Below are 24094 nucleotides of genomic sequence, written 5' to 3'. Positions count from 1 at the left end.
TTCTTTTTATGGGACTCCGAGGTCGAGGTGTCAGAGATCTGGTGATGAGTGGGAAGGCCAGATGCCAGACAGCACTCCACAATATCAGTGCTAATGTCCTCGTGAATTACAATTTGCGAGACTCCACACAGACCCTCGGATATGATGAGCTTAGGTTCCCCCTCAGAGACCAATACAGGCGCCTGCAATTTCCTCTGGGACGTGCCCTCAGCTTCTTTAACGGCTTCCACCTGGGTACCACCAAAGGAATGTCAGAGGATTCCAGCTCAGACTCCGGGCCTTCACCAGCCTCGAGTGGTATGGCTGGAAGGGAGGGTGCTGCAGTCGGTTTGGGCCAAGACATTTTGGCCTTTTTGACTGACAGCTCTTCCGAGGGGTCCGGCATCGGACCCATTGCTTTAGCCAAATGCTTTAGATGTTGGTTCTCTAAATAAAGTTTTAAGGCAGCCAAGCGACTCCTGAGGGTTTTGGGAACAAAAGCCTGACAAACACTACAAGTAGTGTTGTCGTGTTCCTGGCCTAAGCAAACAGGCAGAGCTCATGCGAATCTTTATGTGGAATTTACCTTCCACACCTACACTTGCCCTTTCTACCTGACATTAAACACAACAGCAGTAGCAAAGGATAATTGAAAACGCCTATGGGGTACTTATCTGAAGTCGGATAAGATGAACGAGTCACACAGGATCACTATTCTGAAGCAGCGATGACCGGAGCTTGCAGTTACACAGGAGGCAGAAAAGTACTGAGGAGGGCGCGTGTTGACATCCGTTTTGCACCTGACATCTGTTTATGGCCAACATCCACAGAGAGAGACAGACATCACACTCACCCTAGCGGTAGCATCTATCTTTTGTAAAATGGCCGGACATACAAGAGTCGACCAGGGGTGGACACCCTTGTGTTATGAATACAGCAGCATATGAATAGAAGGACATACAGGTAACCACATCAGATTTATTACTGCAGTTTGTGTTTTACTGTACAAAGATTATAAAGACATATAAAAGGATTTAAATGTGAACTGAATCATCTTTTGAAATGATTGAGAGATGTACAGCCACAGGTTTTTAACATACAGAACCTTCCCCACTACAATGGGAGTGGTGGTGAGGCTGTCACTGCATGCTGTTGTAGACCAGCACAAGTCAAGCTGACTACTGGTTAAGGCAACACGTCTTAATAAGCTCTTCTGAGATTGTTACACATCCTGCAGCTAGGAAAATGGCACTAATTTCTCATACAAAATGATTAATTTATTTTTATTTTATTTGTTAGTTAACTGGGTAGCTGGGCTGGTCCTTAATCCCTTTACATCAGAACTGAGGCACAACAGCAGCTATAGCAATATGCAGGAATTCAGAATACTGCCAAGTATTACAATCATTACAAAGTATAACATACACTGTGACAATGAGTTTTGAAAAATAATTCTTATTAAGTTCTTGACATGAAGATGAGCACTGGAACAAATACTTGAGTGGATTTAAAACCTTCACAAGTTTAGCAGCACCGTTTAAGGAAAAATAAAGAAAAAAAATTATACATACATATATACAACTTTGTATATCTATAGTTGATTGTTAAGGATTGCTTTAATAATGTAGTTTTTTATGTTTACTGCAATAATGAATGGGCTGATGGCAGGAAGTGCAGTTGTGTATAATCCTACTATAACAGTACAAGTTCCTCCCTGTACTGTTGCAGTATTCATGACTGAAGGGATCTCCTGACAAGGATAGTCCAACATCCAGCCAGTATACCAAAGACTTTAGTACTTACAAGTGCTGTATGTCACATATGCTTCCCGTGCAAGGCATAGGGCAAAAAGATCACGTACGGACACACACATTCAGAGCAGAAAAACCTCAGGAGGAACAGAATGTCCCTAGGGACAAGGAAGAACCTGTGCATGATGAGGTAGAATAGCCTCTCAGCCAGGAGGGCAAGAAAGAACAGGCTAGAGCAGAGGGGGCAGGAGGGGGGCAGCAAATACTGTAACAGTGAAGAGGAGGACATCTACTGTTATGGCACGATTCTACACAATTGTGCTATGTCTTTCCACCTCACTGTTGCAGTATTCATAACCAAAGGCAGAGTACAAAAAGCTCAAGAGGAAACTTGGGAGGAGGACAGCATGGAAGAGCCCTCCAGAAGACCGTGCACGATAGCCCTGGCAGAGCCAGCTATAGTCCTGGAAACAACATTCAACTTGTATGCTAAGTGACAGTTTGAACAGAAGACCAAGTAGCAGCCTCAAGGATGGAACTGGTATTCAGCCCCTTGAAAAAAAACCACCAGAGGAGGCAATAGCCTTGGTAGAATGAGCCTTAATTGATGAGAAAAGACATTTACCACGAATAGAACAACAAAAAGAAATGGCCTTTATAAGAATCAATCAGAGGAGGTTAGAAAGGATTGGGAAGAGAGATCGGATAACCAATTCACAAAGAAACAATGGCAGGATATTTGTATGTCTCCCAAACATGCAACAAAATCTACAAAATTTAGGATTTTTGCTTGGAAATGTTTACATAGATATTTTTATACCCCAAGTAGACTCCAGAGAATTTTTCCTCAGGTACACAGCAAATGTTGGAGGTGTGATGGGGAAGAAAGAGGCAATTGGGAACATATTTTCTGAACATATTTTCTGGGAGTGCAGTGAGTTGGCGAACTTTAAGGATTCCCTGCGGGATGCATGTTGGAGATGTGGGGTGGGCAGATTGGTGTGACAAGGGAGATGATCTTTCTGAGCTATGATATGAAATCAGAATTTCCTAGACATGGTAAGACCTTGCTGTCCCTAACTATGGTGGCTGCCAAAAAAAACATTACTAGAAAATGGAAATCAAAATCTAAACCAACTATATTAAAAGTAGTGAATACAGTAACAGAGAGAAACAACTGGAACTGAGATCTTTAGAAAAAGGTAGGCGCATACTACACAGGAAAAAATGGGAATTGTGGGAACAATACATACAGGGAAGGAATGAGGTTTTAACAAAGGCACCACTTAAATGAGCTATGTAATGTTTGAGTGAAAGTGACTGGGTAGATTATAAGTAATGTATAATGTTTGCTACTCGAAGCGTGTCAGTATGATTTCTGATGTAAAATGCTTGCAACTAGGATCGTCTCGGTGTGGTTTGTTTTCATTTATATAAATATATGATTGGTTACGTCACAAGTGATAGTTTAATAAATATGTTTCTTGTTTAAAAAAAGGGGGGGGCAGGAATTGAATAATTTATGTAATGTTGCTTAGGTTATAGGCTATATAGCAATATGTGTGTGTGTGTGAGTGAGTTGTACGAATGAACTATTTCTGGAGGGCTAGCCACCCCGCAGTGTAAACCTTGGCTCGAAATGACTGACACTGCTGAAGTGACAACCCGACCCCATGTACAAAATGGGAAAAGGAGTCTAGGATGGATGGATGTGAAGCATAAAGTTTGTTAATTTTAACTTGATACAGTTTGATTAGTTTTGTATAAATGTATATGTGCCTATGTCACAAGTGATAACTCATTAAAGTTATTTTTACAAAAAAACCCTTAGAAATTCAGGAAGAGATGGTTTGCTTAGAAACAGCCAAACCAAACATCTGGGATAAAAAGAAACAAAAAGTTGCTCAGATCTGTGAATAAAAAGAAGTTATGTACTCACCATAACATTAACTCGGCTGTACACTAAAGCTCAAAGACTTCCACTTGGCTCGTGGCTGAATCCCTATCCCATCATGCACTGATGTAGTTCCCCAAATCTTGTTTGCTGATAACCAAAGTAATGAGTCTATAGGTACAAAATCCTGTAGAATATACAGATAAGAAAGAAGTGAGAGAATTTCCTTGCCAAAGGAAATAAAACCTCTAAGCCCTCCAGAAGCTTTGGGGTGGGGGAAGGTAGGAGGGATGTAAGAATGAAGGCGAGATGGGCAACAAACATGGAACGTTATGGTGAGTACATAACTTCTTTATGTTACGTTGTCCTATCTCGCCTTCATTCTTACTGGTTGGGACAGCGTCCCTAACACTACATTCGCTGGATTGCTCAAGGGAATACATTCTTCAAGACAGTGGAACCAAAGGAGGCCCTGTCCCTGGAGGCCAAATCTACTTTGCAATGAAGTAATGAATGTAAAGAAGTGAACACTAAGAGAGAAGCCCCCTTTTGCTCCCATCTTAGGAAAGAAAGTGACTCTTGAAGTAGAAAGGCAGGATAAACCACATATTGATCAACGCAGTACAGGACCTATAACCACGTTCAATGAGCACTCAGCGCTTATAAGAAACATTTTTACAAATGAGTGGAAAGCGTTTTCAGAAATTTCTGATTTGGAGTATATTTTTGACAAAGAATTAAACTTTACCTATCGTAAAGGAAAGAATATTAAGAACATATTAGAAAATGGTTACAATAATAATGCAAACAATAGAAATGTTAAATTAAATAAAGGGTTATTTAAGTGTGGTAAGTGTAGTTATTGTACACACTTGATAATTGGTTATTCTATATACTTGCAAGCCAGGAACAAAACACTTTATTTAAACAGTTTTGCCAATTGTGATACAACAGGTATTATATACATAGCAATTTGCAAAGAATGTACCTCATTTTATATTGGAAAGAGTGAGAGGAAGCTCAAGCAAAGAATTTATGAGCACCTGTATGATGTTAGAGTGAAAAATGAGAAAAATGCTTTATGCAAACACTCTATGAGATGTGGGACTTCAGGTTATCAATTCTTTGTGTTGGAGGTTGTACCCACTAATCCTAGGGGAGGGATGTGGGAAACCCTCATTGAATATAGGGAATTATACTGGCAACTGTTTTTGGATGCAAGTAAAAATTTAGGGCTTAATGACATGGTGTCCTTAGCACCAGTGTTGAAATTGAGAGCTGCAAAGCTCTAATATTATGTTCTTAAATAATTTCACTCTGATCTATGTTAGTCATTTAGTTTTGTACATACTACCTTTAAAAGTTTTATCATATTAGTGAGTTTTTAAAAAAACTTTTATATTTGCATTTATAAATTTATTTAAGAGTTTTTAGAAACAGCCTGTGATATTAATTTATGTCACTAGATGGCGTAATGAATTAGATTATAATGGGCTAGAGACTATATAGTTCGTATGGATTTGATTTATTTTAACAAATGCTTTTAATGTCAACAAATTTATAATTCTAACCTAGAGCAAACTGATTTTATTTCAAATGTTATTTCAATGATTTAGTATATGTATGGATTTCAAACTGTAAATGTAGTAACCTGCATTGTTCAGCAAGTACATTTGCCTTTTAAATATTAATTACTTTTTTAAGTGATTGACTATGATTGGGTAGTTTGAAAGTTGAGATCAGTATAAATGGCAGTTTTTTAAAAATGGTTGTCATTACTGATGAAGTTCAAGACGAAAACGTTTTTAAAGTAAACGTTATTGCTTGGTGTTACTTGGTGGCGTGTTATGAGAATACTAGTTGACTTTACTTGTGGAGAATAAAGCGTTTTGCACCTTTGCCTGGACCGGATTTATTTGTGCCTGGAGGTGGTGGTGGTTTTTGTTTATTAGTTTGGTTTCCACTACTTGCTCATTTTTGTTTTACAAGTTTATGCTATGGAGCTGTCTTCGGGCGCAGATCATGGATCCAGGAATTCAGAGACAGGCGAGTTACGTAAGCTAATTGGGCAGCTTACACAGCTGGTTGGACTGTTGATGCCCCTTAGCCAATCGATGGTTACGTTGGTGTCGTCATTGACTATACCAGGAAACCAGGAAGCCATGCAGCTAAGTGGCGACAAGTCGACAAGGGTTTAAGGTAACTCAAAGCCGGTGGATATAAATTTAGAGCAAAACGATAACTGCGACAATAGTTTTGAGGGTTTTCCTCACATTACTATTGACAATGGCAACGATGGTGACTGTGGAGCTGTTAGACCCAAAAGCCAAAGACGCCAACTACAGGTACCTGTGGACAAATCATTTAACAATTCAGGTACTCAGAGGCTTGTATCTGACATCCTCAAGCTTAAATATGATTTTAATAAGGACAATGTTGATTTTAAATACAGTGCTTCTTATGCTGCTATGCTTAGTGATTTGGAATTTTATTTGTTAAAATACAAGACTTTGGACTTGGACAATGCTTATTTAAAGCATTGTTTATCTTTGAAAATTGTGCCCAAAGGCTTGAGAGTATGTAAGTACCCCAATAATGTTATTGAGGGTTCTGAATTTTATAATGAACTTATTTCCATTTTTCAAAACTGTGGTTTTGGCATTATGAGCGGCACAGTGGTGCAGCGGTTAACGTTGTCGCCTCACAGCAAGAGGTTCTCCGGTTCGATTCTCAGCTGGGGTGCCTTCTGTGTGGAGTTTGCATGTTCTCCCTGTGTTCGCATGGGTTTCCTCCGGGTACTCCCGTTTCCTCCCACATTCCAAAGACATGCATCTAGAGTGTTTCTCCCCGGGCCTCCGCTGAAAACAGGCTCTGTGGAACCTAGTCGGACATTCCCGGTCAACAAATGTTAAATAAATAAAATAAAATAAATAAATGAGAGCCATTATTAAAAACAACGAAGCTTTAATGGAAAAATTGCACTCAGATATTGAGAGTATTAATAAATGTATTCTGAGTGATTTAAAGTTTACTATAGAAACGGAGAAAATTAAATATCAGAGGTTGTTCAAAAATGTAGAAACAAAATGTAATGAGGTACAAGAAAGAAAGGTGGGGAAGGTTAAGAGGGATTTGGATGAATATAAAAATAAAACTCATTACCCTAAGCCCAAAAGATTTTTAAGGCAAACATTTGGCAATTGGGCCAGAGAACAAACCCACGATGTTGAATGGGATGAGAGAGAGGATATAGAATTGTTATAACAACCTATGGATGCAGAGGAATACCCTAGCCTTAGAAGATCAGAGAGGCTGAAAAATCAGGATAGGGTGGTATATAATTCAAAAACCTATATGGGAAGGGGGGTGAGGCCACCTGTGAGAAGAGAACAGGACTGGAACTAGCTGATGTTATTGTCAACTCTATGAACACTTGGTCTTACAATGGTTTTAACATTTTTAACTATTCTAACTCAGAAATTGACAAAACTTGGTTTGATTTGTTCTCAAAAGGCTTCACCTTCATCCCTAAACAGAAAGTTGATATTTTCAGACTTTTGGTTGACATTAAGCTTTTTATTAGGAAAAAGAATTTGGAGTTATTCTTCAAAGGAAAAGCTATTGATTTTGATAGTGAAAACTTAAAGCGAAGGAGCACCTTTAACCCTCCCATACACCCCCAGCTAAGAAATTTTGAGCTAAAAGTAGAAAATGAAATTAGAACACAACTGGCTATTAAGCACACACATTTCAATTTAACTAAAGCTGAAATGAGTACTTTAAACGATATTAGTAGCAATCGAGATTTGAGGGTAATGAAACCAGATAAGGGGGGTGGGGTTGTGTTAATGGAAGCAATACAATATGAAGGAAAGATGATGGCTATACTTAATGATGTCGACAAATATTCTAGGGTATCCATCAATGAAGTCAACATAGCGTATAAGAAGATACAGGCCTTGTTGTATGATATGTTTTTAGAAGGGTCATTTGACAATGACACATATAAATATTTGATAGTTGAGAAGCCCAAGGTCCCTTGCATCTTTGGTATACCAAAGGTGCACAAAGATGCATTAGATCCGCCTCTTAGACCAATTGTGTCAGCCGAGGGTTCAATGACAGCTCTCTTAGCTAAATTTGTGGATCAGAAAATTAAAAATGTATTAGAAGGCAAAAATAATAATTTAAAAGACTCTTGGGACCTTTTAAGGAAAGTGGAGCCATCTCTATATAATGACAATTTAAATTTCGGTACAATGGATGTTGTAGATCTTTTTGGTTGTATCCCACATGATGTGGGTTTACATTGGTTTGAAGAAGTATTAATCACCAGTAAAAAGTTAACACATGTAGACTTTAGGAACACCTTGACCCTGATGGAAATTGTGTTAAAGAACAATTACATTTATTTTCAAGGGGAGTATTTTAAGCAGGAGAAAGGTGTAGCAATGGGGGCACACTGTGCCCCAACATATGCCAATATAATTATGGCATATTGGGAAGAAAAATTTCTGCTTAATTCTCCCTTTAGTGACCATTGGGTCTTGTACACTAGGTTCCTTGACGACCTGTGTTTTTTCTGGAAAGGCAGCCAAAATGATTTTTGTGATTGACTGGGTTATGTTAATAGCACTACCCGCTTTTTGAGGTTCACTCAAAACTTCGACTCCCTTGAGTTGAAGTACCTGGACGTTTGTATTAGGAAAAATAATGGAAATTTTAAATCATGCATATATAGAAAGGAAACGTTTTCCAATTCCTATTTACATTTCACCAGTTGCCACCCCCCATATCAAAAGAAGGGGGTAGTGAAAGGGCAGCTTGTTCGCCTAAGTAGAATGACATCTGATGACAGCCTATTTCAACAGGAAGCTAATTTTTTGAGGGATCTCTTTACTAAGAGAGGGTATTCACAAGAATTTTTTAACAAGATATTGGAAGAAGTGAACACTAAGAGAGAAGGCCCTTTTGTTCCCATCTTAGGAAAGAAAGTGACTCTTGAAGTAGAAAGGCAGGATAAACCACATATTGATCAACGCAGTACAGGACTTATAACCACGTTCAATGAGCACTCAGCGCTTATAATAAAGATTTTTACAAATGAGTGGAAAGCGTTTTCAGAAATTTCTGATTTGGAGTATATTTTTGACAAAGAATTAACCTTTACCTATCGTAAAGGAAAGAATATTAAGAACATATTAGAAAATGGTTACAATAATAATGCAAACAATAGAAATGTTAAATTAAAGAAAGGGTTATTTAAGTGCGGTAAGTGTAGTTATTGTACACACTTGATAACTGGTTATTCTATATACTTGCAAGCCAGGAACAAAACACTTTAAACAGTTTTGCCAATTGTGATACAAAAGGTATTATATACATAGCAATTTGCAAAGAATGTACCTCATTTTATATTGGAAAGAGTGAGAGGAAGCTCAAGCAAAGAATTTATGAGCACCTGTATGATGTTAGAGTGAAAAATGAGAAAAATGCTTTATGCAAACACTCTATGAGATGTGGGACTTCAGGTTATCAATTCTTTGTGTTGGAGGTTGTACCCGCTAATCCTAGGGGAGGGATGTGGGAAACCCTCATTGAATATAGGGAATTATACTGGCAACTGTTTTTGGATGCAAGTAAAAATTTAGGGCTTAATGACATGGTGTCCTTAGCACCAGTGTTGAAATTGAGAGCTGCAAAGCTCTAATATTATGTTCTTAAATAATTTCACTCTGATCTATGTTAGTCATTTAGTTTTGTACATACTACCTTTAAAAGTTTTATCATATTAGTGAGTTTTTAAAAAAACTTTTATATTTGTATTTATAAATTTATTTAAGAGTTTTTAGAAACAGCCTGTGATATTAATTTATGTCACTAGATGGAGTAATGAATTAGATTATAATGGGCTACAGACTATATAGTTAGTATAGATTTGATTTATTTTAACAAATGCTTTTAATGTCAACAAATTTATAATTCTAACCTAGAGCAAACTGATTTTATTTCAAATGTTATTTCAATGATTTAGTATATGTATGGATTTCAAACTGTAAATGTAGTAACCTGCATTGTTCCACAAGTACATTTGCCTTTTAAATATTAATTACTTTATTAAGTGATTGACTATGATTGGGTAGTTTGAAAGTTGAGATCAGTATAAATGGCAGTTTTTTAAAAATGGTTGTCATTACTGATGAAGTTCAAGACGAAAACGTTTTTAAAGTAAACGTTATTGCTTGGTGTTACTTGGTGGCGTTTTATGAGAATACTGGTTGACTTTACTTGTGGAGAATAAAGCGTTTTGCACCTTTGCCTGGACCGGATTTATTTGTGCCTGGAGGTGGTGGTGGTTTTTGTTTATTAGTTTGGTTTCCACTACTTGCTCATTTTTGTTTTACTACTTTGTAATGAGTGATAAAGGTATGGGGCCATACCCATATAGCAGCGGCACAAATGCTGTCCAGTGATAGTCTAGCTAGATAAGCAGATGATGTTGCTATGGCCCTTGTGGAATGTCCCTTGATTTTAAAGGGCAGTCTCTGTTATTAGTGGCGTAGATAAAGGTGATACAGCCTGAACGCCAGTTTGAAAGTGTGACCTTAGAAACAGGCATGCCTTTTTTTGCTTCTGAAAAGGAGATAAACAGCTGATCTGATTTCCTAAAATCTTTGGTTCTGTGTAAATAAAAGCACAGTGGTCTATAGACATCTAATTGGTGGAGCTTGTTTTCTGCCTTGTTGCCATGATTAGGGAAAAACACTGGTAGCTCAATAGATTGATTTAGATTAGCTTGAGAGCATACTTTAGGTAAAAAGGATGGATTAGTCCGAAGAGATGCTCTATCCTTATGGAAGATCATATAATCATATAAAGAGGTTTGACAGATAAGGCTTGTAATTATGAGACACTCCTTGCAGAAGTAATGGCAACCAATAAAATTGTTTTCCATTACAGAAATTTGAGATCACATGTTGATGCCAGCTCAAAGGGAGGCAAGGATTGTGCCACTGCTATGTGGGCAAGGCCCCATACCTTTATCACTCCCACTCTAATATCACCCACCTCATCCAACCACTATCTTTCTTTCCACCCCACTAACTACTTGATTATAGCAAGCTCGGATGCTCATAAGCCTAGTACTTATTATACAGCAGGAACTTCTTATTGTAACAATTTTTAATGTCTGTTATGTACTTCGCAGATATAGATTCTAGTTGTCTACTGATGTACTTTGTTCTTCATCTGTAACTATGTTTGTAATTAATTGCTATGTTCATCAAATTGTTAATCACTATGTAAATCCAATGTAACTACTGTCTGTTTATTTTAACTGTGGAACTTTTCTCCCCGGGCCTCTGCTGAAAATGGACCTACGTCCATTCACACTCCCGGTCAACAAATGTAAATAAATAAATAAATAAAAATAAATAAAGGTAGGTGTGATAGGACAAAATTCAAATCCCATCATGATAGAGGGTATTTGATGGTAGGTCTTAATAAACAAGTGCCTTTTAAAAACGCTTTGCACAATCTGTGTGACATCAAGTTAGGAGACAAATCACCTATATGAAAACTAGAAATTGCGGCTAATTGCACTTTTATAGTAGCTGCAGCAGAACCTTGATGAAACAGCTCTGCCAGGAACTTGAGAATAGAACTGATTGCGGCAGAGAATGGATCAATGTCTTTGGTTGAAGCCCAGTACGAAAACCTTTTCCATTTACTGAGGTATAACTTCCTGGTTGAGCCCTTGTGTGAGGATATTAGAATATGTTTCACTGCCGGCATGAAATTATGAAGCCTGACTAAACTTGAAACTGGAGCAGCCACACTGTCAACTTGAGAGTTTGGAGGGAGGGGTGGGATGTTCCAGACGTATGAGTCAGAAGGTCTGGAACTGGGTACAGAACCCACGGTTCCTCCTGAAGATGCCAGAGAAAGAGGAACCAAATCTGACGAGGCCAGTATGGGGCAATGAGAATTAATTTGCTTCCCAACAACTTGGCTTTCTGAATGACTATGGGTATTAGAGGAAATGGGGGAAATGCATAAAGTAGTCCCGAGGGCCAATCGTGAACAAGTGCGTCCCTTGTTGACTCCCCCAGAGGGGGGATCAGGGCAAAGTAGCTGCTGCATTTGGTATTCATGGGAGTGGCAAAGAGCTAGCAGCAAGGCTGGCCCCATTTTCAGAATATCCTTTCTGCTACTTCTTGTTTTAGGGACCACCCGTGAGGCATTAATATCACCCTGCCAAGCCTGTCCGCTAAATCGTTGGATTTCCCAGGGATATGCGTTGCTACCAGAAAATGTTGAGAAGAGTTTGCCCATTGCCATACTCGGAGCACCTCTCTGCAAAGGGGGTAGGACCTGGTTCCTCCTTGCTTGTTTATGTACCAGACGACCAACATATTGTCTGTCTGAATTGCAATTGTCCCTAGTGGAAGAGAGTTCTGAAATGCTTGCAACGCCAAGAGCACTGCTCTCATCTCTAGGACACTGATGTGCAAATGGATCTCGTGTTCTTGCCAGGTGCATCGCACCATCCTCCCCAGATAATACCCCCCACCCTATCTGGGAGGCATCTGTGGTCACTGTTGCTACAGGCTGTTGTGGGATAAAAGGCTGACTAAAGTCATGTGACTGAGAGAAGCCACCATCGTAGATCCTTCTTGCATGACTCTGTAATCTTGATCTGGTGAGACATGGGAAGTTCTTGAAACGACCATTGACAAAAAAGGAGCCATTGAAGAATTCTCATGTGCATACGTGCTAGGGAGCCCATGGTTATCGCTGTTGCCATGGTTCCTAGGATTTTTAAAACTGTTTTCACCTTTACTTTGGTCTTTGGCAGAAGACTGAAAATTTGTTGTCTGAGCAGAGAGACTCTTTTCGCAGGTAGTTTTACCATCAGGGAGACTGTGTCCAGATCTGCTCCTATAAAGGTAATATGCTGAGATGGCAACAAGGCAGATTTTCCTGAATCTGTTATCCCCAAGTGGAGCAAAGGTGAAACGTGGCATCTCTCACCTGCTGTAGTAGATGCCTGGTGGTGGCAGTCAGGAGTCGGTCATCTAGGTATGGAAACATTTGGAATCCTAGTCGCCTCAAGTGAGCCGTGACTACTGCCATGCATTTGGTGAACACTCTGGGGGCTGTACTGAGACCAAAGGGCAGAGCTCAAAATTGGTAACGACTGGCTCCCTGCCAGAAGCACAAATGACTCCTTGATGACCTGTCCATTTTGATATGGAAGTACGCATCCTGCAGGTCTACCGAGCACATCCAACTGTCTTTCCCTAAGAAGGGAAGAATTGACTGCAGTGTCACCATCCGAAACTTGGTCTTCTTTACAGATTCATTTAGTTTGCTGAGATTCAAGATGGTTCTCCAGTCTCCTGTTCTTTTTGGTACTTAAAAAGAATCTTGAATAAGTTCTGGATCCTACTTGGTCTGCGGGGACTCTTTGGATGACTCTTTTGTCCAGCAACTTTTGAATCTCTATAGTTGCTTGTTCCCTTTGACTGGGTGGAAACATCTGGTATGTTTTTGACATTTGGGATGAGAAGGCAAAAGGGTATGGAGTAACTTCTGGATATTATGCTTTTTGCACACTTGTCTCTTGTGATCTCTCCCCAGGCTTCTGGGTACAAAGACCACAGACCCCCAAATGCCTCCACAGGCAGGCAGGTGGGCCTCCTTTCAGGAGCGCTGGAAGGGATGGCAGCGAAAGGAATCATGGTCACCCTGGTTTTGCAGACCCCCTCTGCCATGTGGACAGCATCTGCCATTATTACTAGCCCCTCTGCCCCTGGGGGAGGATTCACCTCATGACTCTTGAGAAACTCCCTGGGATTTCCTGAACCACATTTTCCCCCTTCTGACCTTTGGGGTAGGGTCTAGAAGGTATGTAAAAACAATGGCAGAGAGAGTTTTCCCTTCCTGCTCGCTCCAAAAAATGAGGAACCATCGAAAGGGGCATTAACAAAGATAGACTTAAAAGGTTCCAGAAAGTGACACAAGTGCATCCAGGAGTGTCTCCTTAGGGAAACTCCTGAATTTCCTGCCCTACCCGCTCCATCCCCTGCATGAGAGATCAGTCTCATGGAGGAGTTCACCACGGAGTTTAAGGTGGATAGTTGGAGAGGATACCTTACCTGAGACCCCTGCAGCTAGTGTACCTAGAAGAACATCTCCTAACTCTTTCAGATCTCTTTGAAGTTTCGCAAAGTGTGTCAGGTAATTCAGCGATCTAAGGGCAAAAGTTGTTAATGAAAAAATACACTTCCCATATCTGTTCATCGCTCGATACTCTTTATTCGGTGGATGAACAGATGAGGACATTTTGGAAAGTTCCTTCTTAGTGGCTGCTGCCACCACCATAGCATCTACAGGGATGCCTTTTGTGAGAAATCCCTTGTCTGTTGGAGCTGTAATGAACTTATTTGGCCTCAGAGGGACTGGTTCCATTGCATCTGGTGACTCCCACGCCTTTCGACTAACTAGTTCCACGAGTTCGTCGAAAGGCGGAGACACCCAGGTGGCTGAAGTTTGCAATCCAAAGGCCTTGAGGTACACTGACTCTTCATCAGAAGGGCTGATGGGTTTCCAGCCACTCTCTGAGGATTTCAAGGATATCCGCAAAGGAGATATCCTCAGAGGGCGACCATGGGGACACTTCTGACTCCTCAAGGTCAGTGTCTGAGGTGATTGACTCGTCTGGGGAGTCCAGGTGCTTCCTCTTGCAGTCTCTCTTCCAGGGAGCCTCCTCAGAAGGGTATTCTGTAGAGGTCTCAGAAGAGTGAAGTTTGCCCGAAGGGGCACCCTGAGGCCCAAAATCTCCATTGTCCTGTGGCTGGTGCGGTGCAAAGATAGAAGCCGGTGCATGAGGGGGCAGAATGTCAAAACCTTTGTGTAGAGCTGCATGGGAAGACAGAACACTCATCAGCTCAAAATCCCCTCCCCCCTAATCCGAGGACACCTCTGGTTCCGAGGAAGCAGAGGAGACCCCCCAGAACCAAGGGGACCAGCTCTGAAGCTGACGTAGGAGCTGAGCTCACCCACGACAAGGCCACAAGAGGCAAGCTCGGAACCGAAAGGTCTTGGGTCCGAGCGCCCCCGATGGACACGACCAGACAGCTTTGGCTCCCAGACATCTTGGACAGCACTGATGATGTCGTACCAGACAATGGGTCCGAAATGCCCATGGTGGGTCTCAGCACTGAAGTATGTACTACAACAGGTTCTTGGCATTCTGGCTCTGATGTTCCAGATTGGCTCAGATGAGGAATCAACGTGGATGAAAAGGTCTTTGCTGGCTCTGAAACCGACAGGGTTGGAGCTGGCAAGAGTTTTGCCAGCACCAGTATCTTCAGCTGTCTATGCACCACCCTGTCCACATAGTCATCCAATAGGCTTCCGGAGGACCCAGAGGAAATGGGTGGTGAGCGAGATCTCTGCAAAATGGGAGATTGCAGAGTAGGGGAGACTGGTAACAATTCAGGTGACCGGCTCTGAATCTGATGCTCTCTCGGCTCAGAACTCTGTGGCGCCAAGGATGTTGATTTGTCTGATCCAGTAGGGTTTGGCTCCAATGGAGTTGTCTTTGGTATCTTTTCTGGCAGTTCCGAGTGGCCAGAAGAAGATGAAGAATATCTCTTGGCAGGTTTGTCAGTTTTGGCAGACGGGGACTTGGACTTACTGGAGGTGCTCTGACCTTCTAATGTTTCAGAAAAAGGAGTCTTTAGAAGTCCTCTTACAATCAATTTGTTTTTCCTCTCTAGTAAAACCCTAGAGTTAAATGAATGGCCGAAAGCACATGACTCTTGCGGGTGGATGGCTCCGAGACAGTGTACACATATACTATGTCCATCGGTTATGGACATTTTCTGGGAGTGCTTTTGGCACTTCTTAAAGCCGAATGGCTTTGATTCCTTTTGATCTTTAGACATTATCACACAGTGAACACAACTACTTTTTACACTAACTGCAAACTAATACCACACTGTAAATGTACTAGTTCAAACAACACTCTAAGAGGATATGTAAATATGTATGTAAATGAACATCACACACTACTATACAAAATCTAAGGATTTCAGAAAAAAACACAATGCACCTTAACAATTCACAAAGGAAGGAAGAGGAAGGGAAGTAGCTTTGCCCTCTAAACGGGCGCTTGGCCCTCTAACGTAAATGGGCACAATCTAAGCTAACTACCAGTGTAGAAGAAGGAAAGGAACAACAGTGAGTTGAATGCACTTCTAACTTAAACAGTGCACCCATGGGAAAGTTTAACGAAACCCTAAAACAATTTCAGGTGGGACAGTAGGAGAAAGGCCTGATGAGAAGAGCGACGGCCTACCACAAACACAATGGTTAAATATGTGCAAACAACATGCAAACTGACAGAGAAATAACTCACTAAGGAAGCTATGTAACTAACTAACTAACTAACTAACTAACTATATAAGCCAAAAAAACTTGAATAAAGACAATTTTTTTGAAAAAAGTTCAACACTTAGCCACGGCCAAGATGAAGAGCCTCCAATCTGTTTAGCGGCAAACAAGATCTGGGGAACTACACCAGTGCATGATGGGATAAGGATTCAGCCACGAGCCAAGTGGAAATCTTTGAACTTTAACATACGCCTGAGTCATAACTGATGATCAGTTCCGAACCCAACCAGTAAGAATGAAGGCGAGATAGGACAACATAACATCTTTATAGTTTTATCCAGATAGTATATGAACTGTCTTGTGCAGATCCAATGTGTGAAGAACCTTCTCACTGGCAGACTGCTGAGAATAAAAAATGGAAGGCAGATGACTAGACTGACTATGGGGCAACTCTACCATGGGCATAAAAAAGGGTTAATAGGAAGAGACACCCCATGTCTGTGGAAAACTAAGAAAGGAGGAGCAGCCATGACAGCCTGAAGATCAGACACTTGGCTGAAGTGACAGCCAAAAGAAGAACAGTCTTCCAAGTACAATGCTGTAAGCAAACTGAGGCAGCAGGCTCAAAAGGAGCATGAGTTAATTTTTAACGAACAAAACTGAGGTCTGAGGACGGTGGAATAGGCTTCATGGGAGGCCTGATATGAAAGACACCTTTAAGAAATTGCTTGACCTCAAATCTAGCGGTGAGAGGAGAAGTCAAGGGCTGATGAGCAGAAATTGCTGACAGGTGAGCTTTAACTGAAAAATATGCCAAGCCAGCATGAAGCAGATCACAGAAGTAACAGAGAGCCAGAAGAACCTCCACATACTAGGGATCCTGATGGTGAGAGAGGCAACAGACAGAAAATCTTTTCCATTTGGACATATATATAATTTCCTGGTAGTGGACTTTCTGGCCTCCTGCAGGAGCTGAAGCACATCCTCCGAAAAGAGGTGCCTAAAAGGGATCAAAACCCTCTCACCCACAGTGTCAGCTGAAGAGTGGACAAGTGAGGATGGATAACAGACCCCTTTGTCTTGTTTGAGAAGGAGCACCCTGTGATGAAACTTGTAGTGATTGCCTCTTGCAAAGTGAGAAATAAGGGGGAAACCAATGCTGTCTGGGTCAAAAGGAAGTCACTAGCAAGATTTTCGAAGAGACCTGTCTGATCTTATGCAAGACTCATGGTAACAGAGGATGGTGAAAGAAGGCATGCAGAAACAACCCCTTCCAGGGAAAAGACAGGGTGTCTACTTTCCAAGTCAGAGGACTTGCGACTCGAACAGAATAGAGGAAGTTGTCTGTTCAGTGGGAAGGCAAAAAGTTCTACCTGAAGAATACCCCACTGATGGACAATGTCCAGGAACACATCTTTGTGAAACATCCATTTGTGAGCTTGTGGGCTAGACCTGCTCAAAGTGTCTGCCACGAGATTGTGCTCTGAGGAAATATAAACAGCCTGAAGAGTCACCTGATGCTGGACTGCTAGAGCCCTGACCTAAAGAGCTAGTCTACAAAGACAGGACCTTGTACCCCCCTTGCTTGTTGACATACCACATCACTGTGGTAATGTTTGAAATTTTAGAGGGGCCCAGGATGAAAGAGGGAATGAAAAGTCTGATAAGCTACAATCAGTGCCCTCATCTCCTTTATAGTGATGTTGTCCGACCACTGATGAAGAGGACAGACACCCTGAACATTGAGACAGCCAAAAGAGGCCCCCATCCCCTGTCTGAGGCATCTGTAAAGAGCTCTTGAGTCAGGACTGGAGCCTGGAAAGGAAACTCCGGGCTGAGAGAAAGTTGATTGGGAAGTCCAGGGGGTGCAATGGTGGAGCCACTCTGACTTGAGGTACTAACGCAGCTTCCTCATGTGGAGCCTGGCTAGCGGAAGCATAGGAATGGTGGAAGCCATGCACTGGAAACCCTGAGAAAGTCCCTGGCCATGACTGAAGCCAGAGGAAGACTGGAAAAAAGAAGTAAGAGATACAACCTTGGAGGCAAGCAGAGATGCCAGCATGGGGATGGCCTGAAGCCTGCAATCAATGAAAATATGATCCTGAGAAGGGGTCAGAGTGGATTTCTGGAAATTTATGGTGAACTCCAGACTCTGCAACGAGGAACTAGTAAACTGGAGATCCTGAAGCAGAGGATCAGGGGAAGAAGCTTAAATAAGCAGATTGTCCAGATAGGGAAAGATGTGAACTCCTCTCATCCAGCAATAGGCAACGACAGGACTGAGGCATTTGGTGAATATCCCTGAGTAAGTAGAGAGGCTAAAGGCCAAAGCAGAGAACTGAAAATGCAAGAAGAAACATAATGTCCAGAAAAGGGGATAGATGGGGAAATAAAGGCAGGCATCCTTCCAATCTAGAGAGACCACAAATGTCTGGGGTTAAAGAAGGGGAAAAAATTCTGAAAAGATAACCTTCGAAAGGAAGGAATCTTGAGAAAGATGTTGAGCTGGGAAAGGTCCAGAATTGGTCTCCAAGTGCCTTCCATTCTGGGAACCAAAAACATTCTGGAATAAAAACCCCTCCATACCTGGGCAGGAGGCACAGCTTTAATGGTGCCATGGACCAAAAGAGAATGGAGCACCTCTGGGAAAAGAGGTCGTTTCCTAGGAGGTTGAGGGATGCACAAGAGGAAGGAAGTTCCAAGCCATGAAATATCTCCGGCAGATAATGGGCAGAATGCAAAAGTCTGTTGCAATCTTTAGCCAACCAACCTTTTCTGAATATCAGAGACTTATGGACAATCCCACTTAAATTCCATCATGCAGGCAACAGTATCCTCAAAAGGGAATATGGACTAATAGAATCCTCTTCCTCGGAACCACAGTCCCAGGGGGAAAGGATTTGAGTAGTGTAAGCCAGGGACTCTTCCCCAGAATCCCGATTCTCATCTGAAGAGTCTAGTTTCCTGGGTCTTAAGAAAAGTGTAAGACCAGGGAGGGGCAGGCACAGACATTCCTTTAATTGGCTTTAAAGCCATTAGAGCATTAAATAACCCCCCCCCCCCCGAGTAAAATCATGCTACTTATGTTTGGGGATCCTTATCTATGGGGGAAATATGCTTGGTTTTCATTTTCTTTTTCTGCAAAACTTACATAGAAAACACCCCTGGAGGGTCAGACCCCTGGTGGAATTCAATAAGCATAGCAGGGATTCCCCTTTGGTCCCTTGGATATAATCAGACGAGGTCCCCTCTCAATGTCAGTAGCAGACGTTTGTAAAGCCTCTGAGGACATGCGAGAAGTTGGATCCATGCCAGCCTCTGACATGGTCAAGGCAGAGGAATCCAATCAGCCACCGGATGATCTTCTAGGCATTCATTAGACCCGAGACAGACGTCCTGGGGAGGCTGGACAGTAACCATATCAGACCCAAGTTATTTGGCCTTTTTCTTGGCAAGATGGCTGACAATCAGAATGGAAAGACTCCACCATAGCACCTTGAGCCAACAGCTTAAGACATTGTTTTTCAAGGTTAACGGATAAAGAGAAGAGATGGCTGCATAGAGTCTTAGGGACAAAAGCCTGACAGAAAACTGCATATGGTCGTGGGAAGCACCCAAACAGAAAAGACACTGGTCATGATTTCTTCAAAGGGAATCTCTCTCCCACACTGACATTTTCCCTTTCTGAATGATCTGAAACCAACAGCACTAAATAAAAAAATAGATACAAAACCCCAATGGGACACACATCTGAAACACAGCTTGCCAACGAGCACAGCAGTACGGCATTCAGACAGATGTTCAATAACTGCATTCAAACTGGCGGTAAAGAAGTTCTGAGTATGTGCATACATACATCACTTTTATGCCCTACGCCTTGCCAGGGAGCATACATGTAATGCACAGGGCTTATAAGTACTACAGGCTTTGGTCTACTGGCTGGAATTTGTGCTAACCTTGGCAGGAGATTCCGCTGGTTATGAATATTGCCAACAGTGATATGGACGGACATCATCTAGCCCTTGTTCATGAAATAAGTGCAAAAGTAGGTTCTTTTATGATATAATAGCATCTGTGTAAGAATTTAGAGCAGTCTGCTATTTTTCTAATGTTCTGTGGAATGTATTACTAAAACTCCTTCCACCAATATCAAGGATGAATGGAGGTCTTCGAATTATCAGGCTGTTGTCTTTCTGTGTATGCAGGCCATACAGACAGGGTTTTATTAGTCTTTTATATATATATATATATATATATATATATATATATATATATATATATATATATATATATTTTACACACACACACACACACACACACACACACACATATATATATATATACACTATTTCATCTTTACTACTATGCTTCCTCTCTATCATAGTCTTACTTATTACTTCATTCTCTAAAAAATGTCACATATTACTTCTAGATGTGTTACTTAACTGCTTCTCCATTTCACTTTCCTTTATCTTCCTTTCTTATCTACATCTGTACTATATTTTCTTTTCTTAGCTATTATTCTTTATCAACAATTAAATGTAACTTCATTTAATTATACTAAGTCTAGTCAAATATGTGTAGCCTTCTTTATATGTACTTTATAAACTTGCAACCTCATATTATTTCTCTTTTCTTTACAGAAAATGTATTTGCATTCTAAATATGTATTTCTGTAGATGTGAACTTTATTTGAAATGTGTGGAGCTTTTTTCCCGGGCCTCTACTAAAAATGGACATATATCCAGCTAGACTAGCCCGGTCAACAAATGTAAAATAAATAAATAAATAAAATAAAATATATATGAGATGACTGCAGAATTTTAATATGAAAATTACATACACCTGAATGAAATGACAAGTAAAAGTTTCTTCATTTAACAAACAAACAAGCAAGTAAGTGAAACAGTCATTTACTATAAGGTGTAAGTGTATAAAATGAGCCTGAACATCTTTAAGTTAAAAAAAAAATAATAATAAAAAAATCAGGAAAGCCACCATGGGTAAGTGAAAACACAGTAAGTGTGAAGCTTAGGATGCTTTGACCTGCCATCACAAGCATGATGGTCATGTAGTCCAACCAATCACACTAAAAATGTTTGCCTACGGAGCACTGGCAATTCTTACATATTGGAGATATGGCAGCACTACTGATATAAACATTCATTGTTTCATGGCTGCTTTGACGGTCTCAACTTTCAGTGAAGCAAAGGTTTGTTTATGAAAGTCAAAACAAAAATGTACGGTGATGCATTCTGGCAGCAACAGCCCAGGATAGAGATACTCACTAGAAGGGGAACCATCGAAGAACACTGGTGAAACAAGACTTGGACAGTAACAATTTAGGATTGCATTATGTTGGCTTCATCAACCACAGAAATGACAATCTTAAGGCTCTTCTCCATGACCTAGGCAATATAGTTCATTACTGGTAGGACCTGTCTTTCATTATGTGGCCTACAGCTGAGAGGCCCTACTATGTAAAAACTAGACCTGGCAGTTGACACAAAAAATATACTTCATTAGATGGGCTACAGAATTAAATGTCAACTACTACCCTAAACAGACAACAGTCTTTTCATTTAATGAGGTGAGTAAAATAAGACTATTATGGGTAGAAGAGGATAACATCTATGGCCAGATTTTGTATACTTCTCAATGGCCATATACTGAAGTTTATTAAAAATGGATTAATACAGTACAACTCTCAAGTCTTGGTTGTGAAACAGATGCATTTTGCTGTATCAAGAATTGGTAAGCCAAAATATGCATAATAAACAGAACATAATATGTACTGACCTTTTTCTCTATAAATTTAGGTACATGCTTAATGGATCTGCTGTGAAACAAAACAAGATAAAAGTAAAAGTTGTTAACCTCTTCAATAAAAACTGTCCATCTTACAAGTATATACCGAAAATTATTTATCTGGCACAGAATAAAAATTAATAAAGTTTTCACACTGGCCACTTACGATCTTTCCTCTTCTCTGTAATTATCCAGCCCTTCATCATAAGACTTGGACCTCTCTGCTTTTGTTGTAGGTATATCTTCAAGAATACTGGCTCGCAAAGATTCTGCAATACAAGCACAACAGCATCAAGTTTCAGTCACAGATTTAACCCTCTAATAAAATTTATAAGGAAAGAATTCAGACTACAAAAACACTATACACTAGCAATAAACAGACTGCGAGGCTTATATTTGGGGTTGGGGAATGGCTTAACTGTTAAACTGTTTATCTCACAGAAACAAAGTAGAGTTTTTGATTCACACCTTTGGTCACATTCTGGTTACAGTGTGCAGACTTAATACCTAGTACTTACACCTATGAGCTGTTGAAATACTTTAAAAAGGTAGTAATAATTTTGTTACAGTCTCAGTAGCTCAACAGGTACCACACATACCTTTTCTGCTAGAAGACACAAGGCTGTGGGTTCCACTCCCACAGGAGGTAGTTAAAACAGCAAGACAATGAATTAGTACTGACAATGTGTAACATTATCACACTTCAATAAAACCTTAAAAGATAGTAAAGTCTTAAACTTCAAATAGCAAAATGAAATAGTGCTGAAAATTAAACATTACTACATTTCAACAAGATTTACTCATTCACACTTCGCTAAGTGCAGTAGTCCTACTGTGCAAAGTCTGTTTACATAGAGTGAAGCCAGGAATTAAAATTCCACAAAACACGCAGAGTTAATGGGTTATAAATCAAGAAAGGAAATGAAGTCTCAGTACCGGCTTCATCCCAGCCGAGTGGAGGACAGCTACTGTCATCCCTTTGCACAAAGGTGGAGTGTCCACCAATCCAGGAAATTATAGACCTATCAGTGATCTGCAAAGGCCATGGAGTGGATTATCATGGACCTCATTAACAAGGACATTGGCAACCTCCAGACACTTGATCCCACACAGTTTGGTTTTGTCAAGGGGAGGTCATGTCTGTTAAATTTGGTCGACTTCTTTGAGACAGTCACCAAGGCCATAGATGGGAAGATGATGCACACCGCCTACCTTGACCTGGCCAAAGCCTTCAATACTATTCCCCACTCAGGTATAATAGATAAACTCTCTCAACTAGGCATCAATCCATATGTTACCAGACGGGTAAGAAACTGGCTCACTGATAGAACTCACCTAGTCAAAACAGAGGAAGCCATCTCAAGTAGTAAACCCGTAACAAGCGGTATACCCCAAGCATTGGTCTTGGTGCCTCTGCTGTTTTGGATATGCTTCTCGGAGGTGCAGGCCAAATCTAGTGGGCTACGGCTGACCAGGTTTGCAGATGACTGCAAGCTGGGTGCTGTCATCAATTCCCCTAGTGATGTGGACATCCTCCAAGAGGTTCTCACCCAAACAAATGACTGGTGCCAGAAACATGGTCTCAAACTGAATGCCAAAAAATGCATCATTCTTTTTGGGGAGAGTGACGTCTGCACAAATTATCACATTGATAACAAGGTATTAAGCACACAATCAGTCATGAGGGACTTGGGCACCCAGGTTGATAGCAAAAGTACAGTTGTGTACACTTACCATAAATGTAGATGTTAGAGTGCATTCACTGTTGCAGTCATTACATTTGGGTAAATCCTGCTGGCAGGTTGCCCTCAGTCGGCCTGAATTCCAAAGTCTTGGGTCTTGCGTCGGCTGTCGTCGCCCCTTCCGACGTCAGGTTGTCAGGGGTATAAAAGAAGCAGCCAACGCCATTTTCTTTAGTTTTTCTTGCCCCAAATGTCAGGTGCCCCCAAAAAGGGTAGTCAAAATTTATATCTATATATAAAGTAACATGCAGCAATATAAACCTTACCTTCATCCACAAGCAAATACACCACACAGGTTGTATAAATCAGAGAAGGAAAAATAGGTTCCATCAGAAGAAAAGGGGGGATGGCGGGTGGGTAACCTGGACTGCAACAGTGAATTCACTCGAACATCTACATTTATGGGAAGTGTACACAACTGTACCATGTTCTTCGTGTTTCACTGTTGCAGTCATTACATTTGGGTAGATTCCCAAAGCTATGGTTGGGAGGCTGGAGCTAAACAGCATTAGGAGGGC

The 24094-nt window shown here is 40.8% G+C and overlaps 1 protein-coding gene across 4 annotated transcripts in view; it reads right to left on the bottom strand.

Annotated features, from left to right (window-relative positions):
- The window catches only part of ARHGAP21 (Rho GTPase activating protein 21), a 2418417-nt gene that overhangs the window by 767406 nt on the left and 1626917 nt on the right, over positions 1-24094 (bottom strand). For 3 of the 4 annotated variants that reach the window (XM_044089838.1, XM_044089836.1, XM_044089839.1), the window contains 2 exons: positions 22001-22103; positions 21826-21865 (listed from right to left, as the gene is read on the bottom strand). In XM_044089838.1, the coding sequence (XP_043945773.1) occupies positions 21826-21865; positions 22001-22103 (143 nt within the window). The remainder of the gene's footprint in view (positions 1-21825; positions 21866-22000; positions 22104-24094) is intronic. The other variant, XM_044089837.1, reaches the window with a different exon arrangement.

The sequence above is a fragment of the Protopterus annectens genome, chromosome 12.part0, assembly GCF_019279795.1.
Source record: "Protopterus annectens isolate FY-2018-M chromosome 12.part0, PAN1.0, whole genome shotgun sequence".
NCBI classification, from domain to species: Eukaryota; Metazoa; Chordata; order Ceratodontiformes; family Protopteridae; genus Protopterus; species Protopterus annectens.
This window is presented reverse-complemented; position numbering and strand designations above follow the sequence as displayed.